Source organism: Epinephelus lanceolatus, chromosome 18 (assembly GCF_041903045.1).
Source record: "Epinephelus lanceolatus isolate andai-2023 chromosome 18, ASM4190304v1, whole genome shotgun sequence".
In the NCBI taxonomy this organism is placed as follows: Eukaryota; Metazoa; Chordata; class Actinopteri; order Perciformes; family Serranidae; genus Epinephelus; species Epinephelus lanceolatus.
In genome coordinates, this window is record NC_135751.1 from 32,834,969 (window position 1) to 32,850,113 (window position 15,145).

At 41.6% G+C, this 15,145-nt stretch overlaps 1 protein-coding gene across 2 annotated transcripts in view; it reads left to right on the forward strand.

The window, feature by feature from the left end:
- Positions 1 to 15,145, forward strand: part of grin2aa (glutamate receptor, ionotropic, N-methyl D-aspartate 2A, a) — a 226,614-nt gene that overhangs the window by 160,058 nt on the left and 51,411 nt on the right. For both annotated transcript variants that reach the window (XM_033645183.2, XM_078161659.1), the window contains one exon: positions 2,154 to 2,268. In XM_033645183.2, coding sequence (XP_033501074.2) covers positions 2,154 to 2,268 — 115 coding nt within the window. The remainder of the gene's footprint in view (positions 1 to 2,153; positions 2,269 to 15,145) is intronic.

Here is a 15,145-nt window from a genome sequence, read left to right on the forward strand (position 1 = left end):
TGTTTGTTTCTACCTCTCCCCTCGCTGGAAGCCTCGGACCTCCAGCCGCCCGCCTCCGCCTTTATTAAACGCTGAAAATTAAATAAAAGAGGGAGACAGGTTTTTCCTGTTTTATCTTATTTTGTTATATTTCTCCCTCTCCCCTCGCTGGAAGCGTTGGACCTCCCGCCTCCTGCTCCCGTCTGAAACACGGAGGTCTCCCTCTCCACGGAGCACCCACGGTGCACGCCCGGCCTGTTAAATAGCCTGTAACCATAACAACTCTGTGACACAAAGTCAGTGCTTTAGTCATTAAATAATGTCGGGCTCGGTTTGGTTTCGGACATAACAAAACAGAATGACTGTCGGGTTCGGACAGAAATATGCTGCCTGTGCCGCACTCTAACACACACACACACACACAAGGAAAACCGGACATTATCATCAATTTATAAACACCCCCCGGATGCCCCGGACAGGACGTGAAAAGTGGACATGTCCGGGCAAAAGAGGACGTTTGGTCAGCCTAGTTTGGCATGTTGGAGACAGGCCACTAGCCTGGCACATGCTAATGTGTGCTCATCTAGTTTTTGATCCAGACGTCTAGGAAGTTTTTACCAGGAGCCGAATTGTCCACAGAGGTCTCTTCCTTTCCAAAACATACTGACCCAGTGATTTAAACTGTTAGAAATACTTAATAAAGCAGTTTCATGATACAAATCAGTGTTTTTCTGATGGTGTTTGGCATGTTGGAGACGGGCCACCAGCCTGGCACATGCTTATGTGGTCACCTTTATACTCTGATTACTTAGATCCAGATGTTCAGGAGGGTTTTTACCAGGAGCCGAATTATAATCAGAGATCTCTTCTTTTCCAAAACAGACTCTTAAAACAGTAAAAACACTAAATTAATCAGTTTTATGTTAATATATCAGTGTTTTTCCGACACTCTCGTCACAGAGGAGCTGCAGTGTAAACGTCCCTATCTAGAGCCAGTGGAGGGTTTGTCCATTCTGAGCTACATTAAAAATATTGCAGTGCAACATGGCAATGTCTATAGACGAGGACACACTCTCTTTGTAAATATAAACAGCTCATCCCAAAATAATGAAAACATGATCATAATTTTTAGGTGATTACACACTAAAGAAAACATACTTAATATATTATATTCCATTTCTGCCAATACATCCCCCTAAATCCTACACACTGAACCTTTAAGATGATCTTTTGGCAGTATTGTCACCAAAATAAATGTCCTTATTATACATTAGCATTCAATGTGTATATCTGTGCCCCATTGATTGCACTGCCTCCATACACCACAGCGTGTGCTGGCACAATGTCGCACGCAGCATGAAACGGCTCACCTGCAGTGCTCCGCTGTGGCTTTTCAAAGACACGTCACGTGGGTCCATGTTCCATTTAGAAGTCCTCCCCGTCGCCCCGGCCCCAGAATGGAGTAGAAAGGAAAGAAAAGGGGAGCTGTCTCTCCCTTGTTGTACATGACCGCTGACAGAAGGAGTGAGGGAGACAGAGTGGGGGAAGACAGCCATGATTAATGTGGAGGCTATGTGGACCCAAGAATATCTTCCCACTGCCCTCCATCTTAGCTAATGTGACCTGCCATATGGGTCACTCATTACAATGTGTGTGAGTGTGGGTGGTGAGTGTTAGTGTGGACTATTGCTTTAGGTACTATCCATTGTCACTTTCTTTTATCTCTTTGTCTGATTTTCTGTGGAGCATTGAGCAATATACACACACTGCACTACCATACGGACAATACAATACTTGTATTCTGTCGTAACACTCACATTTCAAGGAATTTTGTCTGCTTACAGGTTACACGAGACACACACATTTTTTGTAGGATTTGAATAGATCTTTTTTTATCCCTCAGCATTACGCCTGGACTATCAATACAAAAGAGCCTGTGTGAATATTTTAGGATAGTAATACTAGTAGATTGTAAATTGACTTTTTCTCATGCTAATGTAATTCAATTTCCCTTTTCCTCTGTTTCTCCTCGCCTTCATTCATTTCTTCCCTTTTCTCATTCTCGGATTGTTCTATCTCCCCCCAACCCTGTCTTTGTCCTCATCTCTCTTACTTCTTCACCCTGTGCTCCACTCCTCCTCCTCCCTCTCCTTCTCCGCTCCTCTCACTCTCAGGTACATGATGAATGTGACATGGGATGGCAGAGACTTGTCATTCACAGAAGACGGCTACCAGGAATTCCCAAAGCTGGTGGTCATTGTTCTCAACAAGGAGAGAGAGTGGGAGAAGGTAGGACCTACATGTGGGTGTGTCTGGGTTGGTTTGTGTGTGCATGTGCAAAACATGTGGGCGTGTCCCTGTGAGTTCTTCCGGGCAGTATATCTGCCGCTGAGGACACCGAGGTCACATCTGCTGTGATATATGTGGGAATTGTGTTCATTGCACGATTACACATGTATTGCATGTTGGGTTTTTGAAAGCTTATTCTGGTATTTGTAGATAAAATGTTTTAAAATTTGCCAGTTTTTGTGCAAAAAAAAAAATTATTCAAATTATAAGATAGTGTACCTGAAAGTTATGTACCCATTATGTTACTCTTCTCCATTCTGTCACTGACTACATTTACATGCACGCTAATATTCCACTATTATTCCAAACATGACAATATCCTAAATTTGATAAGAGTCATGTAAACAGCATATTCCATTTGGATATTTTGTATTAGCCTTTATTCCAAATGAAATATTTTCCGATGAAGACGTGGAATATGTAAGGGATAATGCCCTTTGAGGTATCCATTATCACTTTTTAATGGCCGACATGGAATCATCTAATACACAGTGGAGGACAGTTGCCACGGTGAAGGCCATTAAAAAGTAATAATGGACACCTCAAAGGACATTATCCTCCTTATGCTATGGACACTTAACAAGAAATTAAATGTAAGAATATTAATTCATATTTTTAGGCTTTTTGCAATCAAAATCAAGTTTTTCACAAGCCAGGACTCAGTTTCCACCCGAGGGTTTATCTAATACCTGGAACGATCATTACCATAAGGTTCTTATGCAATGTAAACATTATTTAGTACTCCAGTGAAAAGGACGTACCTGAGATATGAGTTAGCAGTGGAAAATACAGAACCTTTTGACTCAGCTATTGAGAACCATTAGTAGCCAGAAAGCTAACATAACACTAGCAAGATTCAAAGTCAGTTACGTTGTGTACGGTTGAAGGTAAATATAATTTGACAGTGTGTTTAACGACAAGACTTGCTAGCTATTCAGGTGTCCAGCAATGTCACTGTCCCCAAATCAATATCAAGATGTTCGCTAACAAACAATACGCCATGTGTAACGATACTGTTGGTGCAGCCTGAAGTAGCGAGTTGAACAGCGGGTGGGATGTGAAAGTTCAGAGGGGCAGTGTACTATCTGCAGTATGTGTTATAGTTTCCATCCTGTGGTGTTCAGAGGTTAAGGCACTGAAGGACTACTCTCAGTATTGGAAATTAATTGTAAACAGAGGCTACTACATAGTGGGTGTCCATCATCAGTTTTTACCAGACACCCTGCAGCCGATCAGAATCAAGTCTTCACCCAGATCATGGTATGAGCCTGTATATTAAGGTTTTTGGGGCGTTCTTTGAACATGTACGCAGCGCATTTGGAATATTTGTCTCAGCTGGTGTCTTGCTGCAGTTTGCAAAACATGGCCTCTTGCCTGTTTACAGTCAGCTCTGTGGGTTGTACATAAACCAACTCTCCAAGAGTTTGCAAGGCTGGGGTAGAGATGTAGGGCCAAAAGAAAAGCCTACATTTCTGATCGGAAGAAGAAATGCACCTACTTTGAAACATTATATCAGCAGGTTTTTGGATATGCGCAAATATCGCAACACCGACCTTTCATGAAGGTGGTTGAAGGAATGAAAGAGGCAGGCTGTGTTCGCACGGTTGAACAAGTCCGCCACCGGTGGAAAACTTTGAAATGAATCCCATTGTGATGGAAAGCATCACAATGCCATCATTAGATAGGAAAGTCTAGGGTGAACTGGGGAGAGACAGACGGGATGACATGCAGCAAGGGGCCAGAGTTGGGATCAAACCCGCAGTTGCTGTGTCAAAGACGTAGCCTTTGTATTCTCATGTCATAAACGACATGTTAGGGCACGTTAACTGGAGTATGCATCGCTGCGTGTAAGCAGAAATATTAGTGGAAAATCCATTCTCATTAAACATGTGAACACCTTAATAGGAGCAATTTGTTTTTTTGGAAAAAGGGCAAAAACTGCATGTAAACATAGTCAGTGTTTCTATGACACCAATATTCCTCATATAACATTAACGTAGACAGTATGTATTATTTATACAATGCTCACACTACACTATAATATTTTTTATTGTATATTATATTGCATTGTAGTATATTATGCTGATATACTGTTTAATCACATTATATACTATATTCTGTATCCATATTAATACAGACAAACACTAAATATCATTATTTAATCTCATTATACATTATTATATGTGATTCTGATGTGTGCTGTTACTGTATACTGTGCTTTGCTGATGTTGCTGCTACTAATCAAACTACTGTTTCACTCCTGCCTTTGATTGCTCTTGTATAGTTTCTATTTTTATTTTAATTCTTATTTCTAATTCATTTACTTTTAATCATTTAGGTTTTGCTGTCTGTACTTATTTCTGTCCTTGTGCTGCTGCAAGACCCGACTTTCCCCTCTGTTGATCTCTACAGGCTTATCTAACTTTTCTTATCTCAATTTCAAAGAAAAGAACATTATTTTTTAAAGAAAATACTTAAAGAATCGCATAGAGATTGGTTCTTAGGGAATTTGGACTGGCTGCATTGCTGGTGTTCCTGTTGTGCTTATGCTGCTTTTGTTTCCTGTATGTTTCTCTGTGTTGCCTTTTATGATCAATACTGTTACCATAATTCAACAATTTCTTTTTATATATTTGGCAACACACTGGTCAATACCAGTATATCTGTTATAACCACATACTGGCTGATGATATTGACCTACTCAATGTATTGGCTGAGCTCTAGTACAGATACCTTTCCTAATGTTTCCTGATTACTGACTGACACACTCTGTCCTTAACAATCAGCTAGTTTGTGCATTGCAAACCTACATAACAGACTATGACTTGAATAAAGATAATTGGGTAACACTTTACTTGAAGGGATCTACATAAGAGTGACATGACACTGTCATGAACTTGTCATGAACATTATGTACATGTCATAAACGTTTATGACTGCTGTCATTAAGTGTCATTCGGTTTTTGTAATGTCAAGTTGACATTGTTTGGGATGTCCTTATTATGACAACTTGGCATTAATTAAAGTGACATTACCAGAAGTTGTCTTTGTCATGACAAGTTGACATTAAATTTGTTTGGGATGTTCTTATTATGACAACTTGACATTAGCCAGAAAATGTCTTTGTCATAACGACTTGACATTAACAAGAAATTTGTGTTTATGACAAGCTGACATAATGATTATTATTGTTATGACAAATACATCTTCTGGTAATGTCACTTTAATTAATGTCAAGTTGTCATAATCAAGACAACTCAAACAATGTCAACTTGTCAATACAAAAACCGAATGACACCTAATGACAGCAGTCATAAACGTTTATGACAAGTTCATAACAGTGTCATGTCATAGTTATGACAGTGTCATGTCACCCTACAGATACCTTCAAGTAAATTGTTACTGATAATTGTAGTTAGCAGTAAACTGCAAGAACAAAACCAGCAATAAGCGCTGAACACCAGTACTGAAAACGCTACCTCTATCTCATCATATGGATGATCCATGAGCTCATTTACCAACAAGCCCATGGATTTCCTTAACCAGTTAATGTGAGGAAGCTTCCATAAAGAAAATGGCTAAGTATTCTCGCCATTGTAATAGACTTTAAATGGCAGCCATGTATCTTTATAGCCACATCTGGCTGCCCTACACTGGCTTAAATTCAGCGAGGCTGAGAGGAAAAGTTTGAGAGATGGGTGGAAAAAGGGAGAGGTGTGGCTAAACGAAGGATTTAGATAAGGAAGAAAGGGAGATAGATGGTTATGTATTTTTGTCTTGTCCCTCTCTTCTGCCATCGCCCCCACTTTTTTGTCGCCTTCTTCCCACTGCCTTGCTTCCTTCTCTTCCCCACCTTCAAACTCCTTTCCTTTTTCTCTTCTCCGCTCTGCTTCCATCTTTCCATCTTTTCCTTCATTTTTTCCCATTCATCCCTTCCCTTCTTCCCCAGTCCAGATAATCTGTGCACTCTGTCTGTCTTTAGCTGTGATTGCTGTTGTGCTCCCTGATAGCACCTCAAACCACAGTTAATCAAAACCTGAGACCTCTGTTATTGGGGTGGCAAGGGGTCACTGCTCTTGCGTGTGTGTGTGTGTGTGTGTGTGTGTGTGTGTGTGTGTGTTTACCCTTCCACACTGGTTATGGACAGAAACACTTTTGGAGAGACTTGAGCTTCGACCAGTCTGTTTTTTTATTCAGGTCACACACGGTGTTCGCAGCGCGTTACAGTATTCGGTTTAGTTTGCCGCAATCCGCACAGTCTCCACCCAATCTTTGAGACTGGCTTTTTCATATTTCATACTGACACACACCTACACACACACACACACACACACACACACACACACACACACACACACACACAAACCCTTTGTTGGTGTGCGGAGGGGAGGTAGAGTGTGTTGTTGTAAACAGAGAGCCTGTGAAATTGATCAGTACCACTTGACTGTGGTGCAGAGAAAGAGACTGAAAGCGAGAGAGACACGGAGACCCAAAGTGGAAACATAATTGGGAGCTGCTCTCTCTCTCTCTCTCTCTCTCTCTCTCTCTCTCTCTCTCTCTCTCTCTCTCTCTCTCTCTCCCTCTGGTGCAGCCGTCCCACCCATGCGCCAGAAATCAGCAGCACACACACACACACGGGGAGAGAGAGAGAGACTTCCATGATGATCAAGAGATAAAAATTCAGTAACTGCACTAAAATATGGATATGCACTAAAAATATAAAATGTGTCCCCTTGAGGCACAGGAGGAAGAGACAGGGAGAGGAGAGAAATATGGAGAGATACTGAGACGAGCGAGCGATGGAGACAGATGGGCTGTGATAGCGAGAGCAAATGAGCACGAGAAAAAGAGACACAAAGAGACAGAGAGAGGAAGAGCGAGGTGGAACTGAGCCACCAGCATGTGTATTTTTTTGCCCACTACAGGTGTGTAGCAGTCAGGTTATCAAAGCATCCACACCTGCTGTTCTCTGCATCACACACACACACACACACACATGCATGCAACACACAGTTTGTCAGATGATATATTTTTGAGTTTTGAGGACGAGCTTCCTTTAAAAGTGCACCTGTTTGGTCGGATGTGTATGGTGTATTTTTTCTTATTTTTTTGGGAGGATTATGTAATCGCCAGCGAATTACTGTTTTATTCAAAAGAAGCGCAGACTGCAGTATATTTGACTGGATCAGAAGGCTGGATCCAGTGTTGCGTTATGGGGGTTTATGCAAAATTAGGCTTTTATCTGGGGAAAAGAAATGTGGTGCAACAACGGAACAGATGTAGTAGCAAGAAGAAATGACAATTCAGATGGATGCGGCCTTGTCGGGAGTGGCGTATTTAAGTAATCGCCATGCATAAATGTGTAGAAACAAAGAAGGTACATGCTTTGCCTTTTTAGTGTATCTCCATATCATAAAACACTAATGTGCTGTAATGATGCTGCGTCCAGAGAAGGCAATAAATGAATTCAGTGGTGGTCCAGTATTGAACAGTTTTAAGGAGCTTGCTTTACTTTGAGGATAAATATTAATCACACACATATATGCAAACATAAAATTATTCTCACTTCCACCTTATTAGGATATATGGCGCCATCATCTTTGAAGCTCATTAAGCCACAGCGTTGTTAGCAAAGATGTTTTGGAATAGTTGTGCTTTGAGCTGAATGCTACCTTAAACCAAAATATTGGACATAAGAAAATGTACTGTTGGTGATGCTAGAAGAAAAGGCAAGGGGTCAGCAAAGTTATTAGATTTCCTCCTCAGCGGGACATGAATGTCTGTGCCAAATTTTGTTGTTGTGAAGACATTTTTTCAAAACCACAGATTTGAACTTCATGGTGGCGTTAAAGGAGCAGTCAGAAGATTCATCCTCTCAGGACTGTGAATACGTGTATGTACATGTATATTCAGCCATCCAGTAGTTGTTAAGATATTTAAGTCTAGTCCAAAATGGTGGATGGCCTGACTGAACAACTGATAGATGGATACTGCCATCCCTGGAGCCATGCTGCTAGCATGGTTTAAAATGGACTTAACATCATTTCAGTTAAGAGAGACAAACATGACATTAAAAGTATTTGAGGCACAAAGAGGTATTCCAGTTGCCACAAGAAAATGCTGGAGTCTATCCCAGCTGACATTGGGCGAGAGGCAGGGTACACCCTGGACAGGTCACCAGACTATCACAGGGCTGACACATAGAGACAGACAACCATTCACACTCACATTCACACCTACGGACAATTTAGCGTCACCAATTAACCTGCATGTCTTTGGACTGTGGGAGGAAGCTGGAGTACCCAGAGAAAACCCATGCTGACACAGGGAGAACATGGACGCCTGTGCAACTGTTCAAAACCAGCAAACACCAAATGAGGTTGTTTTGTTAGCTAATCACTAGCCTCACGTCACCAGGCCCTTTTCTATTCACTCTGAATTTTGTCTGGATTCTGGTTCCGGTCTAGAGAGCGGATCCGGAATTCACCAAATTCATCAAAGTAAAAGTGTTCACCAAAGTAAAACTTTAAATTCTGGCGCACCATCGATTTGGGGTGATGAGGGGTGTAAGAAAATCGATTAACTTAATGGCTTGGGGCTTTTCTTGTAAATTATATTCTTTAAATTAAAAAGTTTCACCGCATTTTATTAGCTTGGTGCTTTTATTTTGATGGAAAGGGGCATCCATCGAATTCCGGATCCTGTCGCACTCGCCCTGGTTCCGGTTCCTTACCAAAACGGCCACTAACGGCCCCAGACTAGCTAATCACTGCTAGGTTTCCAGCAGCTATATGGTCACCAAATATGGGTGTTTTTTAGTGACCCGTCGATATGTTTCCACTGGGGATAGTGTCATGAAAAGTGTTTGTTTTTTATGGTGACCTCACTGCATTTCCTGCTGGGATTGTGCCACCAAAGATGGATAAAATCTTATCCATGTGTGCCTAGACCTAACCAGACCACAGTGTTGTTGAAATGTTAATGTATTCACTTAATAATAATATACTGATAGTTAATAGCCAACATTTATTCTGAGCACTGAACTTGAAGAGGTTGAACAAGTCAAAGTCCTGAATGCTGATGATAGTTGAAATAAGCGTTCTTGAAAGTAACAAAATCCATCCGACAGTGTTGAATAAATATGTATTAATTGACTCCTGGGCTTTGAGGATTCAAAACTCACGGTATGAAATCAGAAACAAAGAGCAGTCAAGTAAAAAACAAAACAAAAAACACACCATGTCATGGTTGGTGCAGCTTAAAGGAACTACACAGCAACGAATCAATTACATGGCAGAAGTGATGATGAATTTGCTCATTGCATTCAGAATTACAGTGCAACCTCACCGACTGAATGAGAAAAGTGTATTTACCGATCAGAACCAGGATGTTATGTTTTATTCCTGCTGAGTAGATGGAGTGTGTAAATTGCTTCAGGAACTGCTGCAGTGTTAGCAGCCAGTTCACAAAATAATTATTACAGACAGCATGGGATTTGTGCTTGGAGAATCACAATATGGAGAGGAGACACACACACACACAAAAAAAACCCATGTGCATACACACACACACACGCTTTCGAATCAACACACATGCGCACAATTTGGTTCCAGGCCTCACTGTTCTCTGAGCACTTCACTTTAAGGAAAGATGTCTAAATCCATGGATGCGGTTTTCTCTCGCTCTTCTGCTCTGTCATCCACTTTCTCTCTGCCCTTGTTTTTCAGACACACACACACACACACACACTCACACAGGCATGCACGTGTATCCTCACACATGCACACAGGCACACACACATATAAACAGAGCAGGCGTAGGAGAGGGAGAGCAGAATCCATTTTCCCGACATAATTTTGTCTGACAGGAGTGACAGATACTGTTTTATGACTGAATGGGTTTCTCCACGCTATTAGGAACTCATTCTCCCATAATGCAACTTGCCACTGCGATAACTCTCCCGGTGAGACTGGCACAGAGAAGGTGCTCAGTTGTAAGAGCACTGACCCTTGTTTTTTCTTTATTCTTTTATCATTCACTCTCGCTTGTTCAGCCGCGTTCTGGTTGATTGTAGCCCCTCGAGTGTGTACGAGTGTATCCGTGAGTGTGTACGAGTGTGTGTGTGTATAGGTCACACACACAGAACGAGAGGAAAAGAGGAGACAGTGTGAAATAGATGAAATAGAGAGCAAGACACGCAGGTACAAAGAGCAAGGCCTTTGAAAGTAAAGATAAATAAACCGAAAAGAAAAGTAGAGGGAACATAAAAAAAGGAGGGCAGGTGTGAGGTGATAAAAGAAAGAATAGTAGATGAAACAAAACAAGGGATTTCCAGAGGAAAAAAAGAAAATATTACGAGAAGCAGTTCTTCTGGGGCAGAGTGTCATCTCATCTCCAAGTGGCTCTGAATTCGTCACAGGGTGATGGTTCGATAGGATTGCCGCCATGGGATGTTATAATGCGGTAATCCCACAGGCCCTATCACCATAACCTCCCACTGGCCTCGCTGTCACATTACACACACACGCACTCATCTCTATGTATTGTGTGTGTGTGTGTGTGTGTAATATCTGGTATTTCATACGAGGAGATTCAGCAATTTGCTGCCTGGCCGGTCGATAGAACGAATCCTTTCTCCTCTCTGGGCATTAATTTATAACCCCTCTTTCTTTAATTAGAGAGAAGGAGAGACAGAGAAGAAGAGGGAAGAGGAGAGCAGGAGGACAGGATATCAGGAGAGCTGCTGAAGTCAGCTCATTCTTCCCCTCCTCTTCCTCCTCCTTCTCTTTTTCTCCCTTTTTTCCAACCATCTTCTGAGTGGAACATTTATCTCTGCTTTGAGTTTATTGATTCATCAAACCAAATCAGGGCCAGTCCTCAGAAGCTTATATTAGTGATTGAATGGGTCAATCAGACTCGGGTTGGATGTCTGTTTCCAGGCTTGTCATGTATACTGTTTCTTAAAGGGACAGTCCACCCCAAAAATCAAAAATACATGTTTCCTCTTGCCTGTAGTGCTGTTTGTCAATCTAGATTGTTTTCATGTTGGAGACATCGACTGTAGAGATGGAGCCATAGATGGGACTGCTATTGTTGCACTCAAAGTGCCAAAGAAATACATTTGAAAAACTCAACAGCAGTGTCTCTTTCCAGAAACCATTACCCGGTTACTCAAAATAATGCCACAGACCTTGTGAGCAGTTTCATATAAGAACCACTTTCTTTATACCAAACTACACCCGCCAACTGCATCACCACGCAGAAGGAAGTATGCATCTAATATGGATGTATAAAGAGAATTGGATACAGCATTGGGAGTGGGGCCTTGATCATTCTTATAAACGTTGCTCAGTGGCGCATAAAGCCAAAATGGTCCAATTGCCACATATGAAAGTACTTGGCACTGCTGTATGTCCGATATAGCAGGTGCACTAGAGACTCCAGTCAGCTGAGGTGGTATCTTGCAGTTTAGTGTTCTCTAAAGTTGAATGGGGATAAAATTGTTCATCATTCAATTGTGTGGCTATACTAGACCTCCAGCTTGTTATTGAAAACAAGTGAAACAAGTCATTTTATGGGGTTTTTATGGGCTCAAAAATTGTATCCACTGATTTACAAATGTCTCTTTCACTATACTATGTAAGTCAATGGGAAAAAGACTTTTTGGGCTGCAGAACATCACGTGATGCAGGGGCAATTGCTCTGAGACAACAAGGGAGGCTGAACTTCCCCTAAAATTTCATAGCAGAAATGGTCAAATATGCACTATTGAATTTACATTACAATAAGAATTTACATTGCCTTAAACGTGCGCTAGGATGCATTTAACATTATGACTATGATGTTCAAACGTCAGCTGTTTATCACCAGTTTTCAAACGCGACCTCCCTGTCATACATTCTCGTGTCAGCACGGTGGATGCGGAGCCTCCAAGCATTCCTATGAGACAGCGCTGAGCAGGTTTTTTTCATGCAGCAGAGCGAGACGGTCATTGGATAAATGCGACAAAATCGTCACTTCCAGGGAGGCTCAGCTTCCCTGGGACCTAATGGAGCGGTAGGCGGGAGAGGACGCTCGGTGTATGCATGATGATTGGAGGAACTGTCTATAAGGCTGAACCCCTTTGTGACTGACAGTGCTTGGCATTTCCAGCTCAGTCCCATGCGGATATTTGCGAGTGGAGTCTTCTGACAGAGTGCTGTCTGGAGTTCCTTATTTCCATAAGCGATATAGCTCATTTTCACCACAGTTCAGGTGTTTAAACCCATCTGAAAGTCTTTGAGGTATGTTTTGCTTCAATTAAATGTTCCTTTTATAAGTTACTGCCTCGCTACAATATGACAAATTTTATGATGTAAACTTAAAGTGAGCTTCCCCTGTTTGAAAGACCAGCAGCCGCCACTGACGTGATGGTGTAATTACACTGTTTGGCCACTAGGAAAATTAGCTTCAAAGTCCAGTGCACTTCCTGGGGGCCTAGCATCTACTCATGGACGAGGGGTGTGTGCTTGTTACAGTGCGAGATGTAAACATTAATGGCAAATGCAGGAATTCTTCTTCGTGGGGATTCTGTTTCTAAGTGTAGCTTGGTCGGGAAAAAAAGCAGTTTCTACATAAAACTGTTTACAACAAGGTCTGAGGATTATCCTGAGCCAGTGCCTTCCAGTTCTATTATACTAGACATCTCTATGGCGGATACCTCCAATACTCGGCAACTCACACCAAAACAGTCTAGACTGATAAATAGCATTACACACAAGAGGAAAATATGTACTGTCCCTTTAAAGGTGCAACAAGCTGTAAAACCAAACATATTAGATCATTGTAGAATTAAAAGGCTGTACTGAATAGGCACTTTGCATTATAAGTGCTTGCACTGTAGTTATTTAATCATATAAGGAATTTAATTTAAAACAGAAAAAGAAAGAAAAAAAAGTTCTGGTCTTCCAGAAAAAAAGTATTTTTGTCCATATCTAGCAAGAAAAATTCAGCACAATGTTTTCTAGTTAAAGCACCCATGGAGTGTGTAAATCATCTCAGCACGTGCAGCTGGTAACTGCAGCTTTAGGGTCTTACTAAGACCACAAAATGATGCCAAACTGTTTGTACAATCGTTTTGAACCCACACTCTTTTCTATTTATTCCCTCTCTGACTCATCTTTGTTGTTGTTTAGTTTTTTCCTTCCAGAATCCTTTCATTTCTGTGAAACAAGTCTGATTATGCACAAATTCACCCCTCACTTTTACATTACCAATCCCATTTCCTACCTCCCAAACCCCTTTAATACACACACACACACACTCACACATGTGTGTGTGGAGCTAAAGGCACGTGCTCACTCGCTTGTGAAATGCAAAACAGCTGGGGTAAGACAGATAGACAAATGTGGCCGTTCCCTGGAGAGTGAAGGTGACACACAAGAAACTTCACACATGCCACCTCAGCATACCGTCCTGCCCCTACACACACACACACACACACACACACACATACACATACTCCTAGAGATGTAGCCGACAGCAGAGTGAGCTGTTGACGGTGGTGCCGACTAAGAGCGGCAAAAAGACTCTAATCCCTGTCAGAGGATAGAAAACCACTCAAAGCAAAACAATTAAAATGCTAATTTCACTTCCTCCTCTCTGCTCGCCTGTTAATGACTTAGCCAAGCATGCAGCCTGAGCAACAACATGTGTGTGTGCGTGCATATATGTGCGTGTGTGTGTGGGTAACAACAACTGTCTGATATCACTCCAGGGTCAAAGAGGTGACAGATTAGCATGCCTGAATAATGTATATTTACAATGTGTGTGCATTGCTTTTCTTTTCTTTTTTTTTTTTTTTAAAGATTTAGTACACACACCAAAAACAAACATTTTCAGTATCTTTGCTTGTTACTGCCTCAGACATCCACACATTTATGCCCTTATGAGTGTTAATAAGTGTGCGATACAGAAAAAAACCTTCGGCTGTAAAGCCAGATATTCCACTCCACACTGCAGCAGTGTTGCTGTATGAGCCAAGGAGGAAGAACGAGTGAGAGAAGGAGAAGAAGAAGAAGAGAGAAAGACTTTTGAAATGGAGGGAAAGAGTGAGAGCGAGGTTTTGCCATTTTCTGGCTCCTGTAACATTAATAATTGAGAGTGGAGCAAAGCCTCGCTGGCTGCTGCTGTCTCTTTCTCTCTGCCTCTCCTGTCCGACACAAACATACGTAAACACACACACACACACACACACACACACACACACACACACACAGGTGTAGGTGAGTAAAGAGCATCCATAGGGGAATCTGTGACATCACAGCTCTGAAAACTTTCTGAATTATTAACAGAGTCGCAGCGCTGTCATACTTCCACACCCCCCTCCTCATATATGTTTGCATTCATAGCCACTCTGTTTGTCCCCCTGTGTGCATTTTGTCATGCATCCCTACACACCATGTTTTAAATCTGTTATGTTGTTCCCACTGTCGTACCTGTAGTCACATTTATTATGGTCTGTGAACATGTGTACTGATTTGAATGTTTTTTGTGCCAAAAAGCAACATGTAACATTTAAAGGAAATGTTAACGTGTGTCTACATTTGTAATCCTCTCCACTTCCTGTCTGCTTTGAGTTATTGGGCAACAGATTACAGCAGTTAGGAAACTACCAGGTAAAGAAAGGTAACACATTGCATTTTTCCTGCCATGTTATGATCACTGAGGGGTGGACATGATTTTCCCACCACTTCCACTTCCTGTCTGCTTGTAACCATTAGCTCTGAGGGCATCAGACTTGCCGAGTAGCTAGAGGCACTGTGTTTTTTAAATGTGA